General features: G+C 39.6%; 3 protein-coding genes and 1 long non-coding RNA gene across 6 annotated transcripts in view; 1 reads left to right on the top strand and 3 right to left on the bottom strand.

The window, feature by feature from the left end:
• LOC145458799 (glutamyl aminopeptidase-like) overlaps positions 1 to 22,227 on the top strand; it is a 128,880-nt gene that overhangs the window by 58,983 nt on the left and 47,670 nt on the right. The window lies entirely within an intron of this gene.
• On the bottom strand, positions 1,540 to 17,377 carry LOC145458730 (glutamyl aminopeptidase-like). Its single transcript, XM_080337188.1, is given in 18 exon segments — positions 1,540 to 1,868; positions 2,056 to 2,137; positions 2,242 to 2,382; positions 3,352 to 3,519; positions 3,867 to 3,927; positions 3,930 to 3,961; positions 4,025 to 4,101; positions 4,911 to 5,058; positions 5,108 to 5,294; positions 5,930 to 6,041; positions 6,321 to 6,452; positions 6,772 to 6,888; positions 7,566 to 7,679; positions 8,158 to 8,315; positions 8,386 to 8,512; positions 8,756 to 8,887; positions 9,204 to 9,345; positions 17,279 to 17,377. Coding segments are annotated over 17 exon segments (2,082 nt in total). The 5' UTR covers positions 9,342 to 9,345; positions 17,279 to 17,377; the 3' UTR covers positions 1,540 to 1,712.
• Positions 15,597 to 17,054, bottom strand: LOC145458808 (uncharacterized). The gene is made up of 2 exons (XR_013921191.1): positions 16,431 to 17,054; positions 15,597 to 16,041 (listed from the first exon to the last, which is right to left on the bottom strand). It is a non-coding gene; the product is annotated as an uncharacterized LOC145458808 (long non-coding RNA).
• Positions 17,866 to 20,870, bottom strand: LOC145458805 (glutamyl aminopeptidase-like). The gene is made up of 5 exons (XM_080337298.1): positions 20,758 to 20,870; positions 20,407 to 20,461; positions 19,570 to 19,626; positions 18,997 to 19,127; positions 17,866 to 18,236 (listed from the first exon to the last, which is right to left on the bottom strand). The coding sequence occupies exons 1-5, from the start codon at positions 20,782 to 20,784 to the stop codon at positions 18,000 to 18,002; spliced, it is 507 nt and encodes a 168-aa protein (XP_080193424.1). The 5' UTR covers positions 20,785 to 20,870; the 3' UTR covers positions 17,866 to 17,999.

Genomic DNA, 22,227 nt, shown 5'->3' with positions numbered 1-22,227 from the left:
GTATATGCGGAGAATAATGTATCGATTCAGCAATCCGGCTCGTCAAGTACTTAATTTTCCTACATCCGGCCCGACGGCTGGAGAAGTTGCCCGCTCCTGCTGTAATTGCTGGATATCATTTACTACCCGGTTTGATCAATCAACAGTACATCGTAAATCCAGATTTCAGTACTCGACTATTTTGCCTTGACGCTAAGATTTTCGTTCTCATTACATAGATTCCTTGGACGGTAGACCGCGGCCTTCCGAAGGGTTCACGGGCCTCAGGTTAGGAATTTAGCGTTACACACTTGTTTTGTCGCTTCATGCAGACTCATTTCAATACTTGTTGACATTTCTATCTTAAACGTTCATAAAAATCTATATTTTGGTATATGCCAAAAAATACGAAAAATAGCTTATTTTTGGCATTTTACAATTTTTATTTTTGGCAGTTTTGGCATTTGGTTCCCGAAATGCCAAAATTAACACGGTCTGGTTATGTACCATGCGATAAGTCACTTGATGTGGTATTGTCCCATAACAGACAGGAGAGAGAGGGAGCCAGAGCTCCGCATTGGGCATGGCAAACTGTTGACAAGAACTTGCATCGGACTCGAATATAATCCAAAATCGTCTCTGCGGAATGATATTCTAATTTATAGTGAGTTGACAGAATGCTAATGGTAAGAAAAAATATTGACTTAGACTCATCTTGACCTGATCGTTGGTGGCGTGTTAGCGTGAGGGTATGTTTCACGGCTGCACCACCCAAGGGTACAGCGAGTTGGAATCTGAGATAGGTCGACTCTAAAAGCCTTACTGTAATCACGGCAAAATGTAAAATCTTAAGAATATAACGTGACAAGATCGCAGTAAATATTTTGCAAGCATTTATGTCTTTTCATATTTAATTTCACTTATCTTCACTAGACTAGAGGAATGGGTGCACAATTACATTCAGTTGTTGCCGAACATTCGCAAATGCTAAATAGCTGGCATGTGATACCGGTGTGAAATGAGCCCGGGTAAGAAGTTGTCTCGAAGTTTCTTCCCGCATTCGCAATACACATGCAACAAATGGGATTCTATCACTCTATTGCGCCAATTCAAAAATCGTGACATTAAGTAGCTTCAAACTTGGGTTTATTTTTCCCCTGGCAAATTTCCATCCTGGCTACGCCGATCGATGTGTAATTGTGTATCAACACAATTTAGTTTGGACTGTATACCACTGTACTAAACACTTTCCTATTTAATTGAGGTGTCCACGTCCAGTCCTAATGAAGCGACCACAGCCCTATAATGTATGGTCGGATATATGCGTTAAGGATATAAATGTAATAATATCTTTCGTTGACATGGTCTTCTTTGTGTTCACAGAGGACTGTTTATAAGAGTTCGAGTTCATATACAAAAACGTACATTTCCGAATTTCCTAACATCTCCAGATACCTTTCTTCGTGGATATGATATTTGCCTAAGTCAATTCAATTTATATAGTATGTATTTCAAGCAGAATATGCCTATTTCAGGAAATTTCACATCAACTGGTACGCATGACGTGATTTTGTTTCGTTACTTTCGAGATCAAGTCACAAGCAGTTTATTATTTAATTCATTCTACATCGTGTAGGCTACACCAATGCCTCGTAACACGCTAAATTATATTCGTCTGCGATGACTCCATGTTTATCTGCTGACCAGATATATGGGGCTGATCCTAGCACATTTCAAGATAACTCGTTCATTCTATCTTGGAGCCATTCCCCTATAGAGTGTTCATTTTCCGCGAGCCACGCGATGTTCAAGTCGATCTGAAGCAGAGCGTTAACGCGACCGGCTTCCCCCGCGCCGCCTTCTGGGTTGGTATTGAAGAAATTCATGACCTGCAAGGAGTATTGTGAACATGTCTTCTGGCAAGTAATTTTGATTTTCGTTCCCAGATCAAAAAACATTATCTTTAGTTGACAGTGACCAATTCACCCTTTGTAATAAAAACGTATTGGTTACATTCATGAAAGAATAAACCTATTGCGCAGCATTGATAAATTACATAAACCTAATCATACTCACCTCCCATCTTTTTAACTCGGTTTTATAGTTGGATACAATTGTCGGTATCAGTAGACCAAGTTTCCTGCTCTCCAATGTAAACCTGTAAATAGAATGGCGATATTAGTTTCGTCGATACATAAAATTACGGAAGACTCGCCCAAGCACTGACTGATTGAAACGGTTGGAATAAAATAAAATATCAACCTTTCCACCATATAATTCCAATTCGTGCGCACCCAAGACCATGCCATATTGTTACCGTTGGTGGTGTAGGATACATAGCCGATGCAGTCGAAAAATTCTTGATGGCTGATAATCGTTATGTTCTTGCTGTAATCCAAGAGTCTACAGAAATTCGTGAAATAGCAATGTGATGACTGGAAAGTTTGGAAACAGTCCATTGAATCTGACTTCTCAGGGCGAATACAAATACATTGACATCCAAAATGTTCGGCCTCAAATTTGAGCTTAAACAAGCTGAAAGGAACTTGTTCAGATAAACCAGGGGTTGAGCGACATATGAACATGCGACACTATTACGGTTGCATTTAGAACAAACGGTGTTTTAAAACACTTTGTTTGAAACATGTTTTAAACAGTGTTTTAAACAAATGCCTTTAAAAAAAATATCGTGTTTTTTTTAAGTTGTAAAATAATGCCATAATTGTGTAAATACTTTCCAAATAACATGTTGTATATGAGCATGACAATGAGCAATGACAATTACCACCTGATATAGCAGACGTATATCGCTATGGGATGGTTGGAACCCTCAAAATAGTCGATTCAATAGCAATACTACATATATTCCGTCAAAGGAGCTATATTTACCCTTTATTTTCAATTGTCGATGGCAATCCACTATGACGTCAGAACTGAATATTCGTAACGTCATGGCTTTAAAAAAAACATAAAAAAAAACATAAAAAAAACATGTTTTATACAAGGGTCTTGTTTTAAACATGTTTGTTTTAAATTGATTTTTATTTTAAACGCAACCCTAGAGGCAATGAAAAATGACAACAAATGAGAACAAGGCCAGGAATAAGCTACTAATAGAGTCAGATCTAAGGTGTGTTCTGGCAATAACAGCATCACGCTTAGACATCACGATGGAATGGTAACATAATTTATATTGCAGTGTCAGTTTATTAATATTTTCATCATTCCAAAACACCACAAAACTGCGATACAATGAAAATAAAATGCTATACACATAGTCGCCACCTTCGTACGTAGGCCGGGAGTATGTATGTCTGGGCAAAAGTGGAATTTGGGTCGCGACCACAAAACGGTTGCGACTTGGCACCCTACCTCGCAATCAGCACGATGTCTTCCGACGAAGCGAGTCCGCGAAGTAGGTTATTTTTTTCGGACGCCAAGTCTTCCTCAGTGAATCTGGCTAGCATGTATTCCCAATCCGATTCGTCCCCGTTTAATATCCCGTATTGGTAAACGAGTGATCGAATGTCGGGACTTATGCTGACAAGGAATATGGTACGGTTGAATTAGACAGGTATAATTCGAACAAAGAATTGACAGAAAGGCATGCATGAGGATGAGCAGTTGAGCACGCATTCAGCCAGGCTGTGAATCATGAGTGAAATCGTTACCACTCAATATAATTGATTTATATAGGCTATGCCATGAACGATGTGTAGATGTATGTGTCTGATACATATGTAATATGTACTATGTGCTGTAATAAGTATGTTGTTGTGACGCAAAAAAAGCTTTCTTGCGAGAAGCGTCATTATGTTTTCTATTTTAACGAAGGTCATGCCGCCAACACTGAATACTTTTATTTTCTCGAAATAACGTTGCTGTACCTTCCTCCATTTTTCCACCCCGCAAATAAGTCACTTGCGTAATCTAAAGCGTCTTGATCACCAGAGCCAACCCCAACACGATTGGCCTGTTGCGCCTAGAAAGAAAACCTGTTTCGCGATACGGCTAAAACAATCCTAATATAATATCATATGCCAACCTCTCTTCGTGAGTTCCTTGACTTGCGTCCCAACCGAGATTGTCAGCTATTGGTTTTACTTTGGTGAGGTAGTACTTCTGTAATAATGAAATATACCTGGAAGTAAATATCTGGAAACATGTGGTCTACAACAATCATAAGTCTAAATGTCTCATTTTTTCACCGCAACCAGGGATATCTAGAAGTACGGGATCGGGCACTATTCGTGGTACGTCATACTTATCGACCATTAACATGGCAATCCAAACGCAAACTAATCTCCAATTCCACTTCAAAATAAAATAATAAGCGTTAATGCACTAGTTGCCATTAATATATTCGCTAATTGCACGAATAAATAACTAATTATACCGGTAGCTTACCTTACACCTACTTCGCTTGTGGTATCACATTTTACAACTGTGACGTCACCATGAAACTGCGATGTTTTGCTCTTTCTAATTTGTTATGATTTTTTTTCATTATTTGCATGGTTGAAAGACCTGGCTGGTTTCTAAAGTCCTATGCGGCTACATCATTTCGGAGGCTTTGGACTGCTATTGGTCACCCTGAATTACAGTGACGGATCCGTCCATTCCCCGCCAGTAATGGAACGTTATATGCTTTTATTTAGCGTTCGCCTATTCATATTACCATGGAATTCATTGGAATCCCATGACTTTGAAATGCACTGACAAGTCAGAGCAAGAGAAGGAACCATTTTATTTCATTCTGAACAATATAATCAATGTCAGAGTGGCTATACCGTCATAATCCTAGCTGAAATTATTTCCTTATCGCATGGCATTATTTTGGTGTGCAATGCCCCACAGTCCCACAGCGTACATCGATTGATGACAGTCCTAGTAACTGGAAATGCATGTAACAAGCACAAACAGTCACTCACCAAAAAGTTACCATATTGGTCTGTGCTTGCCAACATGTTTTTAATATAGGAGCTGCCGCTGGAATACGCTGCCCACACGAAGTAACTGTCCTCTTGGTCAAGATATTTTGTCATGTCGAGGGCGGCAGTATACGGAACTTGCTTTATTCTGCAAACAGCTTGTAATATGTTGGCGAGAGGTTGAATTCGTTTCTTACGCTGTCAGATTGAATGCGTCGTCCAATAAGTGGCATCTGTCGTATTCGTGGATAGCCGATTTATCCGCAATTAATTGACTCGAAAAGGCGGCCCAGACCGCTTCGTCGTAATTGACCCGAAAGTAGCCCCTCTCCTTGTAATTTACTTTGATCCAGTCACCGGATTCAAGTAAACTGAAGTCTAAACCTGACGAAAAATACGGCTTGGTAATCGTACAAGGGCAATCTGAGTGGATTACATGTCTTGGGCCTTTATTATTCTATATTTTACTCGAAGGTATGCTACTGAGGTATAGATAGTGGAATTCCACTACAACGACACGTTAGATTCACAATCCTACATCTAGATGCTGCTGGCGTATAGATTGTGGAATATGGTGTGATATGTGCGTAAAGTTAGTGAAGAATTCCTTCTCATGGGAGGAGTTGTTGGTTCTCCTCCTCATCGCTATATGCGCGATCAATCTTGCTCAAACATACTCGGCAATAGGCCTACTTTATAAACGCATTGAATAACATTGTGTATATTAATCTCACTCTCCTTATTGCGATCAAAAATTTGTCCCGTCAGCTCTGAAGTATTTTTCTGACAGTACGAATCCAGCTTGAATGTCCACCTGTATTAGTAGGGCGATTTTGGCAAGCTTTCGACGCGTTGCGTTGCGTTGCGTTGCGTAGCCTCACCCTGGTATTAATGGATTTACGCAAGTCGTACGTTCGTGCGTCAAATTCAAAATATGTTTTCACGAAATCTCTGGGCACTGCCGACCCCAAAAATATAGCTGCATCAAGGAATCAATATGTTTAGCCTAGCATGGTCACCAACCTTCCCAGAAGTGTTATTTTTGATGTTAACGACAGGAAAACCTTGCTGTTGCACCCAAGGATCCATCATATCCGTAATGTTGTAAGTTCCTCCATTATCGTCGATGTACTAAATTTACAAATATGAGACACTTCTCGGAAACCTCGTAATATGCGCAATATATTTTACAAGTTCCATAGGCAGAAGGTAATATTCACATTCCCTTCTTTTTAGCATCAATTTAAAATAAGATCCATTGCCATAAGGTAAAATAATAATCATATAGTAGCCTACATTCTTTCCGGAAAATAAAAGACTATTTTATGAAATTTATTATATAAAATTGCGTTATGGGCGCGTAATGTAAAAAAAACTATCGGGTATCGATGTGATGCGACTAATGCTTACTTTTTGAATACTTATATAGAGATCCTGCTCATTGGTGTTACTGAACTGATGGTCCTTCAAGTATTGCCTCAAACCACCGAGGAAGAAATCGTCGCCGATTATATCGTTCATCATTTTCAGTACGGAAGATCCCTTATATAAAGATGAAAATTATCACTCTATATTATTTTCATACGTAGCGTCTGGATCCGTTTATAACGGCCTAAACACAGATTCAACAAGAAAATGCGATCTTCTAATTCGTCAATGTGTGCATAAATGTAGTGTCCTTATATTTAAATATGTAGGAATGTACAATTAAATCAAATTCTTTATTCACCTATACACGAAAATTGACTGCGGTAAATTGAAATCTCGTGTGCAACGCTATACGAATCATGCAACGGTATATCATGGCAATAGACGTAAACCAAGAGAAAGCAAGGAAAAAGAAGAAAGGGTGTATAATTACCTTCTGATATGATATATTATCGAATACTTCCGAAATCTGTGCTGGTGTGCTTACGTTAACTTTCAGTGGATGAGAACCAGACGCTAGTCGCACATCATCAATCACGTGGTGTCCTTCCTATATTAAAAGTATTTTGCAGACAGGCCATCGCCATACGCATTGACAAAAACGCATAATTTGATAACACGGGGCTGTACGTTCGCCGTGCACGCAAGTCTACTTCAAACCGAACTGCTATTCAGTGCAGAAACACAGTTGTACCTTAGTTAAAATTACGTTGCCAGCCTATTTGGCGTCTTAACATAACATAACATAACATGGTTGGTTTATATTTTTGATCTGAACAAGTCACACACAATGTACAATGCGATAAGACACAATGCGATGTCCTGAACAGATATGTCATGAACAGATAGGAGGATGTAGAACGACACGCATCAGTAGCGATCCTTTACTCTGACATCCACCTCGGCCTAGAGTGCCCGATGTCACAGCTCTTTTTCGATGTTGATCTCTTTGAAGCCGCGGCCCTTTCTGCTAGTTCTTTTCCATTCATTGTGAGTGCTTTCTTTCGTCGGGTCTTTCTCTGGGCTTTTTTGTCGCCGTAAGAACGGCAACGGCAGGGGAAGAGGAGCCCAGATAAACCTCCGACGCTAATCGAACGCGGTTCGCCTTGATGCTGGGCGCTTATCGTAACCACTACACTATCTCCCCTGTCTTATCAATGGTGTATATTACTTGGGGTAGCTCACACTGTTGTCATCGCTAATTTCTTCAAATAAATTCCTACATACCGCGAGCCAATCGGGCTCAGCCAATTCCATCCCCTTATACTCCAAATAAGATGCGAAGCCTTCGTTCATCCACAAATTTTTCCACCATGACAGCGTAACGAGGTTTCCGAACCACTGCAAGGCAATCGAGTATTATTTCATTAACAGATATATATGATGCAGTCTTTTTTTCAACTGTTGTATAAGTCGAACATATCATATCGGTGGGTCCATACTGCATACCCGTGTAAAATCGTGTCGCTTGTATTAAAGGCCGACCATTTTCTACCAACTGGTTTGCGACCAGTTTCCTAGAAGTCTACTATATTGCCACGAGGAGATTTTGCGTCGAATTCGTTTCAGGCTAAAGTAGGTCTACTGGGTGTCGGTTTTTTGTCTACATTAAGAGTTGACGGCTATTGTCAGGCTATTGCGGGCATCGTTAGCATCCTTTACCCATTTAGCTAAGTCAACAGAGCGACACGCCCTCACGGATCTCACCCCATGTTGTGGGAGTGCCAGTGCTGACAAAGATTGTCAACCGCTGCTTCAAGGTTATCTAAGTATGGCTACATCGGCTCAAAGAAATATGGCAATATCACACGGGTATTACCTGATGTACCATCTCGTGAGCGACTACTGCAACGACGCGTTGTTTGTTCGCCGTTGAAGACTCGTTCTTATTCCAAAGTAAAGCGGATTCGCGGAACGTCACTATGCCCCAGTTTTCCATCGCGCCGAAAGTGGCATAATTCGGAATAATGATTTGATCTCGAAGAAAATATTGCAGTTGTATGCTAAACATCGTGAGGTCAATGAAATATCAAGTTCGACTACTTACCGTATTTCGCGAGAGTATATTGCATATCAAAAAGTTCCTCATATTTGTCGAGCAATATTTTCGTTATTTCCAGGGCGTAGTCGGCTTCCCCTTTAGCTATTTGGGTCGGTGTTGCGTATATGCGCAGCTAAGAGGAAATGCCTGATTTTTATATTTCTATGCGTAAACTCACTCATCACCTTAGCTTTGCATGGAATTATTATCGGTACAGTATACTGACGACAGCTCTGAGCGTGATCGGTCGCCAACTACTGGAAGAATTACGCTATATCTCGTGCATTATCAGATTATTTCCATGTAAGCAATATTTTTTTTACTTTGTGTACGCCTATAGGCTATTGAATTCATTAATCGATATATTTTCACCCACCGGTACGTTTCGATCGCTGAAATCCTCAACAAAATCGAATTCACAAACGATGAAGCAAGCTAGATAGGGTGACATCGTCACTGACTCCTCGAACGTGGTATTTTCAAATCCATCCCGGACATCACTGATCATCTACAAAGTGATTAACGTCGTTTTCGTTCGCCATTATGATCAAAATCTCATGTTTCAATGAATGATAAGGAATTAGGAATACCAATATATAGTTAATGCCTATGATATCGATTTTAAATTTGGAGATCATTTGCAATTAATCACTATAATAAGGTGTGAGGATTCATAGTGACGGAATCTTTTATGGTAATTGTAGATTTGTTTTGTTCACCTTATATAAATCTTAAAAGCTTGTTGACTATGACTTTGGCATTAACCTTTTCTGTAATGGGGAAACAGCGCATCAGGTCTAAGAAAAGTAATGAATTCTGTGCACCTTGACCGGCATATTTGAGATAGCGATGTATTTCTCGTCGTGCACAATATACGTCGTGTAACGAATTTTCATCGCCGGCTCATCAAAACAGGGATATCCTCTTCTTGTATTTGTTGGTACCATGTCTGATACAACCATCGACCTACAAAATAAGATCTTATAATCTTCTGGCTTTGCTATTTCTGATGATTAGGGCAAGTTTTTGCAACTTTTGCAACGTTTTTGCACCTTCCGGGAGCTTCCAAAATACTCGGAATGCATGTAGTATGGTCTTTTAAGCTGTTTGAAGAAGTTTAATATTGCAATTTTTGCAAATTTTTCATGCAGTTTTTTTCAGCAACTTTAATCAAGTATTCCGCAAAATGTAAAGGCGTGATTTGAAGACATACTATAAAACTATTTCTAGTATGGTTCTCTCTTTGATTTGCTCGACAAAGAGCAGCTATATGATTAGGGTTGCATTCAAAACAAAAATCAATTTAAAACAAACATGTTTAAAACAAGGCCCTAATTTAAAACATGTTTTTATTGTGTGTTTTTTAAGTCATGACGTCACGAATATTCAATTGTGACGTCATAGGGGATTGTCATTGACCATTGAAAATAGGGTAAATATAGCTCCTTTGACGAAATATCTGTACTATTAATGTAGTACCATCTATTTTGAGGAGTCCAACCATCCCATATCGATATTCGTCGGCTAGATCGGGTTGTAATTGTCCGTAGGCTCATACAACATGTTTTTTGGAAAGTATTTACACAATTATGGCATAATTTTACAACTTAAAAAAACACAATTATTTTGTTTTTAAAGGCCTTTGTTTAAAACACTGTTTAAAGCAGGGGTCACCAACTCAAAATGGGTCGCGGGCCACTTTTCAAATTTCGTAGCGGCCGCGGGCCGCAAGTATTCAATATCGATATAAACTACGCAACAACGTTTTGAAACTCAACGTCAGTACAACACCGTGCTACCTAACATAGACAATGGGCATAGTGACCACAAAAGAAGTAATATTTTATTAAAGGAATTCAAATACAACAAAAATCATTATCATCAAGTTCATTTTATTTTGAGCTCTGAGCTGTGCACGATACCTGGAAACGCTTTTCAGCGACCAAGGAATCGATATTGGGGCAAGCAGAATACGTTACTATAGCTGAAAGACCATCTCCACGTTAAGCTTGACCTTGCGGGGAAGCCCTAAGCCAGTGGTTCTTAAACTTTTTTATACACGCCCCCTTTATGATACTGAGAAATCTCGCTCCCCCCTTACCGTCATATCACAAAATGCAACCAGAATGCTAGCGATCTCAACGGATAGTTTGATGGCATGGAAGGTTATGATTGTTAATTGATGAGAGAATTCTATTATATGAATTCCGGACTATACACAAAAAAAATTTCAGTTGACCACAGCTCCGCGCCCCATTCAGATGCTTTCACGCCCCACAAGAGGGGCGCGCCCCCAGTTTGAGAACCACTGCCCTATGCCGTTTTCCAAACGTTTCGGTCTTGGCAGTGTCTGGGTCATTGCACGTCAAGGCAATAGGCCCAGCTCATTCATATCAGTTAGTTATTCTCCCTCGATGGAATGCTGTTGACATCGCCGAAGCCAAAGCTAGTGGCGAATAATGATGTTGGGCACCGGAGGATAGCCGTATTTTGAAACAACAATAACTATGTGTTGAAACTGTAGTCAATTTCAGCATTTCAAAATGGTTTTCTTAGCTTTCTTCCGAAATTTCAAATCAAGTCGCGGGCCGCAAAATATGACCTCGCGGGTCGCATGTTGGTGACCCCTGGTTTAAAACATGTTTTAAATAAAGTGTTTCAAAACACCGTTTGTTATGCAACCCTATATGTGATGGATTAGCTGCATCTTAATGCTATCCATATCTTACAAGCTAAAAGTTTAAAAACCTCCGCCAAGCACGACAGTCGACAGTGCCTGAACTATATATGTCAATTTATCGCTTGATTGATTCACTGTCATTTAAATTTGAGTTCATTTCCCGTTTAAACGACGCCCAAGCGAGACCACTGATAATTACATTTTTCATGGGTCACCTTGTCAGGCTATTGATTTTGTTACAGTCGCCAACACAGAGTTTTGCTGCAATGCGTTTGGTTAAGTTTGCAGACCTAGGGGGTTTTGGGTTTGGTACCTGACGTGTTTTATGGTTATTCGCTTTGCTGTTTGGCTTTTTGCGGAAGATTATTTCCGCATTACGTTATTTTCTTGCTGCGTACCGGCAAAACATGTAATTTTCGGCGGTCACGCCACGCCGTCCGTGAAACGGGAAATTACCAAATTTGACAGCTCTGCGGGAGCGGACGGCGAATTGCTGTCATGTAGTTTTCAAGCCTAAAGTACATAAAATGTATTCATGATGGATTAAGTAGCGAAAAAAGAAACGAAACAAGCAGATATCCTGCAATTCTAAGTGCTACTTTCCCACGATTTAAGTGCCACAAAGACTTAGCCTACACTACTGATGAAATCTTTGAAGGTGTGGCATATTGAGTTTTGAGAATTTTCCATAATTTGTTTCGACTAGATGCTGTGCTGTTTGCTCAGTGGTTGTCGTAGGAGATGACATTAGGGCAGAGATTCCCTACCCTATTATTACGATCTCGTGCCACTTGGAGGTTCTGTATTGACGTGAGTACCACTTCTTGCAGAAAAACTTAATTCGATCAAATCATATTTTATGCATAACAAGAGATTAGCCGACTAATATGACACTAAAGCACCACATATTGAGGTTTGTTTATTGTTCACCAATACCGAAAGTATTTTCCGGACGCACTTACATTCAATTTCAATTTTTGATGTGATGTTCATCAGGAAGTCCGGAAGTCTGTGTGTCCTCTCTCGAGTATTGCAATCTACCAAGTTGATGTTTTTTTTTCGTAAAAAGACTATAGATAAACAAAATATCGGAAGAATCCAAGTTTTTGTGACGAAAAACGGAAGCCACTCGCTTACCATCTAAAAAAATACACATAGCCTACCACTGCTTGCTGGAGTGGTGAGTGAGTGTGTCGGGTGTTGAAGATGAAGGATTGGTACTAAGCAATAGTGAAGTAGGGAGCTTGGGGGGGGTGGTCTTGCATTTGCAGTTACAAATATGGATCTGCCAATCGTAACCGTTCACAGAAAGTTTGTTTAGGGCATGGATAGATCACTGACGAAACTTTGGTTGACATTCTATATTGAGTGATGTTGCCTGGTCTTATGAATTCTCTTACTCGCTTGTGTATGACAAGGATGCTGGTGAGTGAGCAGTATTTGGATATGTGCGTTGCTCGGTTGTGTGCACACATGTGTTGTATGTTTCATTTATATAGTTGGTAGTCTTGTTTCGTGTTATGTGAATATATGTATATTATACACATAGGCTACCCGTCTAAATGTGCCGGTGGTAGTAATGACTGAAGGACAAGATCTGGAACCGAGGTATACACCGGCGTTTCTATTTGTGAGGCGTGTCAGGGACACTGTACATATGTTTGAGAGCAATTAATGCATTTTATTGGTCGACTTGTCAGCTGACCAATTTTTGTACTCGAAATTCCCATTTTACGGAATCACTGATAATGCAGCAGAATTAGACTCAGCATGGTAATGTGAGTGCCATACTATGTTGGATTAAACTAGTGCTTTTTAACCCTTTTTCTCCAGCGCCCCCTTTCAAAATTTGCATGGGTCTGGCGCCCACCTATTTCAAGGACTGTAGTAAAAAACAATAGGTAGGCGGTCGAAGTCCGATTTCGGGTTGGGAATTCACTATTAGAAATATTTCATGCTTGAAATGCGCCCGAGGACCACTCGACTAATTACCGATATAATAATTACATGAGCTATTTTCGGGATCAGATCAATGTTGCTATAACAACCATCGGGTAAGGCCTACTGACTCATACCATTTGGTTCGAGCTCGGTGTACGTATCCCGAATTCACCTCTGCGATTGGCAATACGGGGAAGTTAATTGTATGAGGTTTTGTTTCATTGCTTTGTGTGACTACTAAATCAACTGAGAATGTGGTAGAGATCTTTACTCACAATAAATTTAGTAGGCTACTGCACTAAGCTCTTGAGTTCAATATGAATGTGGGTCACAACACTAAGCAGTATCACCCTTTATGACACGATGAAGAAATATTCTGACGATTTAATTTTGTAGATTTCAAATACAAGTATGTTCAGGTAATGATTTTGGCCAACAAGATTCAAACCATCTTTAATGCACAAATAGCATCACTCTCAAAAGTGGTATACAGTGCCTTTTCGATTGCTGGATACAATACCTATTGCGAAACATTTTGTGGAACACAACCCGGGCTAGCGTTACGGGAGTGTTTTAACGGGGAATTGGAAATCCAAAAGTACGCCCAGTTCATTTTACGCGAATTAAAATAAACCACTGTATTCATAGAAACATCGTCGGTGTATATTTCGCGCGGTTCGCGACGAAAAACGTTGTGATTTGAATGTTAGTTTGCAATAAGAACTTAAGAATATACAGAACCATTGTTCTACTGTATACTCATATGTCCTTACTACGCCATCTTCTGCGAGGCCACTTTTCTTCAGCACCCCCCATACCGTCCCCTGAGCCCGACGCCTCCCATACAGCCCCTTGAGCCCTTACGCCCCCTTCAAAATCCAAATCGCCTCCTGGGGGGCGCTGGAGACAGGTTAAGAACCACTAGATTAAACAATAATAGACACTTACGTGACCTTTGACACGAACCAATCAAGTTGCAGCAGAATGTAAACAAAGAACAAGGCCGGGCAAGCTTACTATGAGCTCTTATGGAAAAAGGTTGAAAAATAAAGGTTTTGAGCAAATTTACGGGGAATTGGGGATGACTGGCCTTAATAAATAGTAATAGCGTAGAGCTAGTATGTAGTTGCAGCTTTTAGTCTAGGATGAACATAAATGGTGGTAAGTACGCATCAACGTGCTGTGTCCAAATGCATGGTTTTTTGACAACTTTTCGGATTAAGCGATGATTGTTGTATACTATACTATAGGATTGTTGTAATGCATATTTTGTCGATTTCATAGGCTGCCGGTCTCGAGCGAAATTTTCAAGCATATCTCATGTTCAGAAATATATGCTATAAAATACAGCTGCTGCCACACAACACCATTTTGGTGTATTGATTATGAAACTTGAAAGCTATGGAGATTCTATCGAATTTCTGGATTTGAGTGGAACAGCATCTTCTTCTAACACCGCGGAGAAAGCTACGAAATATTTCATGGAGCGCTACGTACACGACTTAGGGATAAAGATTGAGAAGACAATCCACTCTTTGTGGAAGCAATATTCTAGTGAACAGCCAATGTTATCACAACTTGCGGAAAAGTGAGATATCATACTCAATGGAAATACACGTTCTCAGAAAAACCATTATTGATTCGGCTTGTAGGCTACTTGTAAGACAGGGTAAGTAAGGAAAAAGACATTTTTTCAGAGACTCCTGCAATAGATATTGTAACCATGATTTATTTTCACATTAGGTTCTGATATATGATCTCATGCATATATGCATTGATTAAGACAATCCAGCACCTGAAGCTACAAGGACTACATTGTGATTTGCATCAGCATCAGTGAGCTCGATCGTGATTGACAATCAATCTCTCGACCGTACGCGCAACCGATCAACTCCTGCCTCAAGGTAGATTTTTGTATATCTGGTGTCTTCAGTTTTATAACATTCCACCAAACACAAATAGTCCTAGAACATTTTCACCTGGAGAATTGTTCATTCAACAAATTGGGTCTCTAAATGAGCTTCAATGCACACCACTGGAGTATAGTATGAATAGACATGCACTGTTGGTACACATTGACCATGTCACCACGCAATTACGATCCGTAGCATGCTATTAGGCATTACAATATTCACAATGGAACTGAATTTGCACAATTGCCGAATATGTTGCGTCGGTCATTTTTAATTTTCAATCTTGAATTAGAGTAAGCAATTAGTCCATATTTGGTTAGTTGATACACAATGCTGCATAGTATGACACCAGACAAAATTTTATATTCCTTGATTCTTCCGATCAGCTGTTCAATATGAATACGTTTTCTCGCCATCTTTCTTGTTGTGGAACAGTCTGGCTCAGGCATTTGACGGTGTGCCAAATCATGTGCCGGAATATTTAAATCTAGATTCAATTTCTTGATTTCAGACTCAATGGTGAATCTCTTTTCTGCCATGATAGCATTTCCTGGTTCACCATAGCTGAACTCAATCATTGTCTTACATTTCTTGTCGAATCCACATATTTCACTAATATTTCGATCTGAAATGGTCCCTGTGAACAGTTCCTGCACAAAAGTAAGTGCACCACAATCCATCAATCCTTTCGAAGTTGTATGTGATTTATTGACAGTCAATAATCATTCTAGTTTTGAGAAATCATGAATGAATGCAAATGGTGTCTTTTTAAGAACCACATATCTACATGGCCAAATCAAAATCTAATGAAGCAGTTATATACGGTTGACCCAATGGTTTAATACCATGCTTACAGCAATACTATAAATTTGACGTCAGTAGGATAAGTCGGGCAATTCAGAAAGAATTTAATGTAGTCTAGCATAAAATTTCAGCTTCTCCGCATCTTTTGACATTATGATGCTCCTCTGAGAACTGAACTTAACTAGCAATAATTGTCCGTCAATTTGTAATTTTCCTGGACGGGTTTCCTGTTTTGTGCTTCTACTTCTTCCAGAAATTTGATTTTCTTGCGTTTTATCCATCGACTTCCTCTTTCTGCAGCTTCATATAAGATATCCATCAAGCCTGCACAAAATATATAATATGTTTATTTTACAGAGCAACACTGCTGTGCAGTGTGCAGGCACCTATCAAGGCGTACTCGTCCGACTCATGCAACATATCACCGCTACCAATTTCAACTATTCATCTCATTATTGAATATATTGCTCTCAACAATTTGAATCCATTACACACCATCAAGCTACAAAACTGGAGTGGAATAAAACGAGACACACACCAAGTCGATTGTGGCATCAAGTGTGACTGCATTTCAGATTGGACTCATTTTGAAACACAGAATTGTTTCATCTAAATTATGTCACGATTCCGTATTTTTGGTAGGCCTACAATAATAGATGTGTCATTTTATTAATAAAATGAGAATTCAGATGACTACAAGGAAGTCCACATGCCTTTATCCAGATTTTACATTCTTCCATGCATGTTATTGGCTCTGGGAAAGGTACAAGCGCACACCAGGAACGGACTGGGTAGCCATCTCCAAGTTACACACGCTATTAGCGCAGTGGTTATCCGGCATTTGTCTTGATTGATTCAATACATGAGCTAGAACAAAAAAATGACGATTTCAGCTGGGAACGGATCATGTTGCCTAACATATATCATATTAATATGATCATTGAATATGCAGACAAGTGTCCAGTGTAACAGTAATTTGCTGGATAATGATGCAGACTGTAGACTGTACTATATACGATTTCATAAATAGAACGCTTATAACGCCAAGCCCACATAATGAATACCCCACATATCCTGACTCAAGATTAATCTAATACATGCTTTCGGTACGACAATCCTATTGTGTACGATTAAGGACTAAGGATAATACAGCAATAGTTGCTTTATCCGAAAAGTTGTCAGAAATCCATTCATTTGGACATACCATGCTGATGAGTGCTTGCCACCATTCATGTTTATTGTAGATTAGAACACTGCAAATACATACTAGCTCTACATTATTACCATTCACCAAAGCCAGCTATTCCTAATTTAATGTAATTTTGCGAAAAACCTTCACTTTTCTACCCTTTTCCATAAGCGCTCATAGTAAGCTTGCCCGGCCTTGTTCTTTGTTTACATCTTGCTGCAACCTGATTGGTTCGTGTCAAAGGTCACGTAAGTGTCTATTCCATGCGTGTAACACGCCCGTCAACGAGACTTATACACCGGTGGTGCGCGACGGCCTCCAAATCAAGTGTGGAAAATAGGAAGCCGCGCGATGTTCAGAATAATATCTTACTTTTCCGAGCCATCAGGGTAAGTGTACGTGGTTTTGAAAATTCCAACGAATGCATCAGTTAGGCTGTTGGTAAAATCTAACGTGAGAACGAATTCCTCTCCTGTTAAAGAAGTAATTCCACAACAACGTGTAATTTAAAGGGACAGTATATCCGAGTCGTGCTATGATTCAGTGCTATTTACGGTATATGAATTTGAAATGTGATATACTTTCGTACAGGAGTGGCGACAGATTTTAATCTTGGACAATGCATTTTGATTACTAGTTTGCAATGAATCCAAACAAAATACTGCAATATTGTAGCCATAGATATTCGAAGTCGGATAACAACATATTCTAACAACTATCGGCTGATATTATTCAGTTTGAATCATGCGTATATCAGTCCTATAGGTCTTTTACTATGTCTGCAGTATCACGTGCAAATAGGTGCATTTATCAGATCTCTGCCATACCGCGGGGTGTAAATCAGGTAAACGGCATTTCAATGTACCAAACACGCTTTCACATCCATTACAATGGTCGTTGATGAGTCAAATATACCAATCATTACGGAGATATATCCCAGAGATGTAGTGAGTGCCACCTTTTCCTGAGATTTCATGGGGGGGGGGGTATTAGTACACGGATAGGATGGGCGGTCTATGTAAACGTGAGGAAGGTAAGGAAGTAAAATACTCAACATCTCCCGATCTGTACACTATAGCCTTGATTGTGGACATCACGCAAGTAGATAAAAATGTGATGCATTAATCAACAACGCACACATATATGGAAGACATTCCCCTGTTGGCATTGGAACCTGGACTTCCACAACGAAAAATTCATATTCCGGATACCGAAACGTTCTCAAAACTCCCCATCGAACGAGATTGGACCCATAGTTCCACTCGAGCGTAATGGTATACTCGTTGATATCCAAACTCTCGTGTGCGTGGATCAAGACATATCGTGAAGACTATCAACAAATTACAGGAAGTTGTTAGTGTTAAGTGACCTTTATTTGACATATTCGTAATAACTTCTATGTTGGTACGCATAATCCATGAAATTGGTATTATAGATATATAGGATAGGGTTACCATAGTCCTCTTTTAAGAGGATTTGTCCTCTTCTTCGGCTTTTTAAAAGTGTCATCGGAGGACGCCCAAATGTCCTATATTTTTAGAGTTTGTCCTCTTTTTTGATAATTTTGGTTAAATCTATGGCAAAATAGACTTAGATACAGTAAATCAGCACTGAACGCTCCGGCGGGTATTTTTGGAGCTGGGTCGGAAAGTTGACATTTTTTAGTCAACCACGTGATAATGTGAAAGAAAACTGTATTTTGGGTACTGAGCGAAGAAGTTGATCTATTGTTGTCCTCTTTTCAGATGTCCAAAATATGGTAACCCTAACATAGGATAGATCTGACTATTAGAGAACGTCCATACAGTGGAGAAGTGAGTGATCGCTGACCCAAGCCAGTCTTTCCCTTCGCGGCCGGTGTACAATTAAGGGGTCCTACGGTGCTTATGGTGACCACATTGACACGCTCTGGTCTAATTTATGAGGTCTGCACATCGGCAATGAACGGAAACACTGCAGACTGTGATTGGCAATGTTACGGTGTCTACAGGCTACTGCGGTGTTCCTGATTATACTCGAATGAAACATCGCGATATTTTTGCCCCACTGTCACTCTACGAGATAATAGAAATCCAATCCAACAGTTTTACTTGAAGCACTCTGAATGTAATCTCGTTTCGACCGCTGTAAACGTTGGCTACCACGTCTGGCTCCAAGTTCAGTTTGTAGCGCGAAGGCACAATGAAGTCAAGAAGCCTATAGTTCAGCCAGGGTGCATCAACTAGAAACATGAAAATCCCTCTCGAAACAACAGTTTGCGATTGTCCAGTCGAATAGACTCGGGTCGTGATCTTTATCTCGCTTACGGAGCCACAGCTTCAATCGAATGAACATGAACGCTGTGCATGAACGAATTAATCGAGCAATATTATATTGCCGATAATATATTCCTAATTGGGTGCATGTGGCATTGTAGCCCCACAGTTGGAATAATCCATTTGATACAGCGGTTCTCCAGCCTTTACACACGATTTACGATATATAATATTTACATATACTTCATTTAATTTGGATCAATGGTAAAGTGGGATGTAGATTCGCTGTAGCAACGAATTATACACTTGAAATTCTACTGTGTTCCCAAGTCATATAATTTTATTTTAATATGGATAGTCGCCTACGATATGCATACTGCATAGTTATTCCGTATTACAATTAATTACCTGGTGTTACAGTAGTAGTCGTTTCCGGTGCTTTTGTAGACCTCCGCGCCTCTGTGACTGAGATGAAACAAGTTTCATAAGTTTCACTGATGATTACGACACGCTGACTTCAATAACTTCGAGCATTTAATAACGACGTATTCATGATACCGCGATTTTATGATCTCAATGCGGTAAATATACAGCCAATATAGAACACATTTCTCAGGACTGCGGACGTGTAAATACACATACCTAATGCCAAAGTATATCCATATAAACGTATATATTTGTATATATATCCTATTGACTATAATTTATGATGACCACCGTCGATCCAACATTTACACTATAAGCGTAGAGTTACCATATGTCCTCCTTTATGGAAGGATTTGTCCTCCTTTTTCAGGAAATAGAAAATGTCCTCCGAGGATGCCTAAATGGCCTCCTTCTTTGGAAATCCGTCCTTCTTTATAGCTTTGGCAGTCAGGGTAATGGACAGGCTGAACTAAAAAAACGTCATTTATGACGCCAAACCTATAACAGGGAAGTTCGGACGGGTAATTCGGGAGTTGGACAGAAAAAATGGGCATTTTTTATGAATTGTAAAAAGTCTCCTCCTTTCCGGATTGAAAAATATGGTGATCCCAGAAGCACATATGTACCATGTACCATATGCTACAATATGTTATTGTACAGGACACCAAAAGAAATGTTAAATTCAGTGAAAGTCAATACAAATACAACTTTGGCCACGGCTTGAAAGACCAACATGTCAGGCTCAAAATTCCAGAAGCAACAGCAGCCCTCAAAACGCGTCTGATTACCGTACTTCTTTTTCCAATCCAACTCCGAGACCTACTCCAAGTCCAATAGCTAGACACAGACTGACACCGACTGCTATAACGATGACCTGAAACAAAGTTACATAGGAATTCAGTATTTTGAAAGGAAAGATGATCCACTAATAAACAATCTTTAAAGTCACCGATGAAGGTCACTTTGTCATCAAACGGAGCCTCCGATGGCCCTATACAGCATACGCGTTTCGAGATTCAAAGTATTTCAAAGTATATATTTTGATTTCTCCTATCGCACAAATTAGAAAGTAACTTATTGCAGGGCCTAACTATAATAATACATTACCCGCCACACTCATCCACATAACATAACTTTAGTCATTCAGCAAAATCGTTAAACTCTCCTTACCGTTCTCGTAGAAATTTCCTTTCCCATCTCCCAAATTGGCAAATTTATACAGCAATTATCCTTTGAAAAGTTTTAGTCTAAACTAAAGACAACGCATATCAAAGATTTCAGCTAATCACGAATATAGGAATATAGAGCAATCCGTAATTTTAAGTTGAAGACTGCCAATAGTCATGTCTGTTATGCACAGAGATATCGATCACAATTAGTCGAGGAGTCAAATCGTTTTTTCGAGTAATGAAGTCGCACGGTATTGGCAAGGGCAGAGATCATAAAGTTAGCTGATCCGGGAAACTGCTAATTGATGTGAATAAAAAATGCTAATCGGGACGCATTTTAGGCGGAGATCATAAAGTTATCTTTTTCGGTAGAATGCTAATCGCCACACAAAATTGGAAAAGGTTACGCGCGATGATGACGCGCGGTGTCCCGAGTTTTCAATCAAGTTGTATAATCAGGTGCATCATAATGCGAAAATGCGTTATAGGCTGTCCGTTGACAGTTTGTTGAATGAAACGGCATAGCCTGCTGATAAAGATACTACGAATATAAAAGGTAGAATTATCATCAGCCTGAAATGAAAGTCGTCTGTTATCAGTACGGTTCAGCGAAGCAACGGATTATAGATTATTAACGGATTATTAAGATATGGCTATTTGAGAAATTTTTAATTTTGGAATTAGTTTATGAATATTGCAGCTACTTGTTTGTAAATTTCATGACGTCGAGAATAATTATTCTCGTGGCAGCATAAACATGTCTTTGAGAGGTCAGAACAGTGTGGTATCCTATAGGGGCTCGTATACCGTCCGTTTACAAAATCCCCGAATTTAAGTTGCTGTCGCACCGGCGACTAACACCAATCGCGAATTTCATCCATTGCGCTTCTAGAAATCTTGGATTGCACGATACCTTGATTGAAGAAAGAGAATAGCAGACATGGCGACACTTGTAGTACAATGCAGTTTTGAAATACACAATGTCTCCCTGATCTACACCGAGGAATAAAATGCCTGGGTAGTTACATTTACAATTACAAATTCAAATTAAAGTTGCTGTCGTGCGGGCGAGTGACACCACTAGCGCTTTCGATCTACCCATTCAGAAGAATACTTTAGAAGTCGATCAATACTTAGTTTTTCAGAATCAGCGCGACAATTACATCAGATTAATATCACTGAGTATAAATTCAAACCTATTTACGATGCGATGCGCTGTCTCGGGTGAGGCGTGGCCCGTATGTGTCCCATCTGAGTCTTACCTCCCCATTCGCGCTTTATTTTCTAACAATAAACATGAAAATTCCGTGATTTGGATAATGAAAATGTTCAAAATCTATGTTCAAAATCATCCATAAACTACGATACCAATAACCATTGAAGGGTTCACAATTTTCCTTTACTCGTCCCTGACATCTGAGGCACTGACTCACTTGCCTTCCCGAACCCCACGTCACTGACGTATCACACC

This window comes from Botryllus schlosseri, chromosome 16 (genome assembly GCF_051294905.1).
Source record: "Botryllus schlosseri isolate E-star chromosome 16, Bs_hap1, whole genome shotgun sequence".
Lineage (NCBI taxonomy): Eukaryota > Metazoa > Chordata > Ascidiacea > Stolidobranchia > Styelidae > Botryllus > Botryllus schlosseri.
This window is presented reverse-complemented; position numbering and strand designations above follow the sequence as displayed.

What these genes read in the sequence shown, in the direction of transcription:
- LOC145458805 (XM_080337298.1), bottom strand. Translation starts at nt 20,784, where the DNA reads ATGGGAAAGGAAATTTCTACGAGAACG. An exon ending in AGGAAATTTCTACGAGAACG is followed by an intron (nt 20,462 to 20,757) that starts GTAAGGAGAGTT and finishes ACTTTGTTTCAG; the next exon opens with GTCATCGTTATAGCAGTCGG. An exon ending in GACTACTACTGTAACACCAG is followed by an intron (nt 19,128 to 19,569) that starts GTAATTAATTGT and finishes TCATGTTTCTAG; the next exon opens with TTGATGCACCCTGGCTGAAC.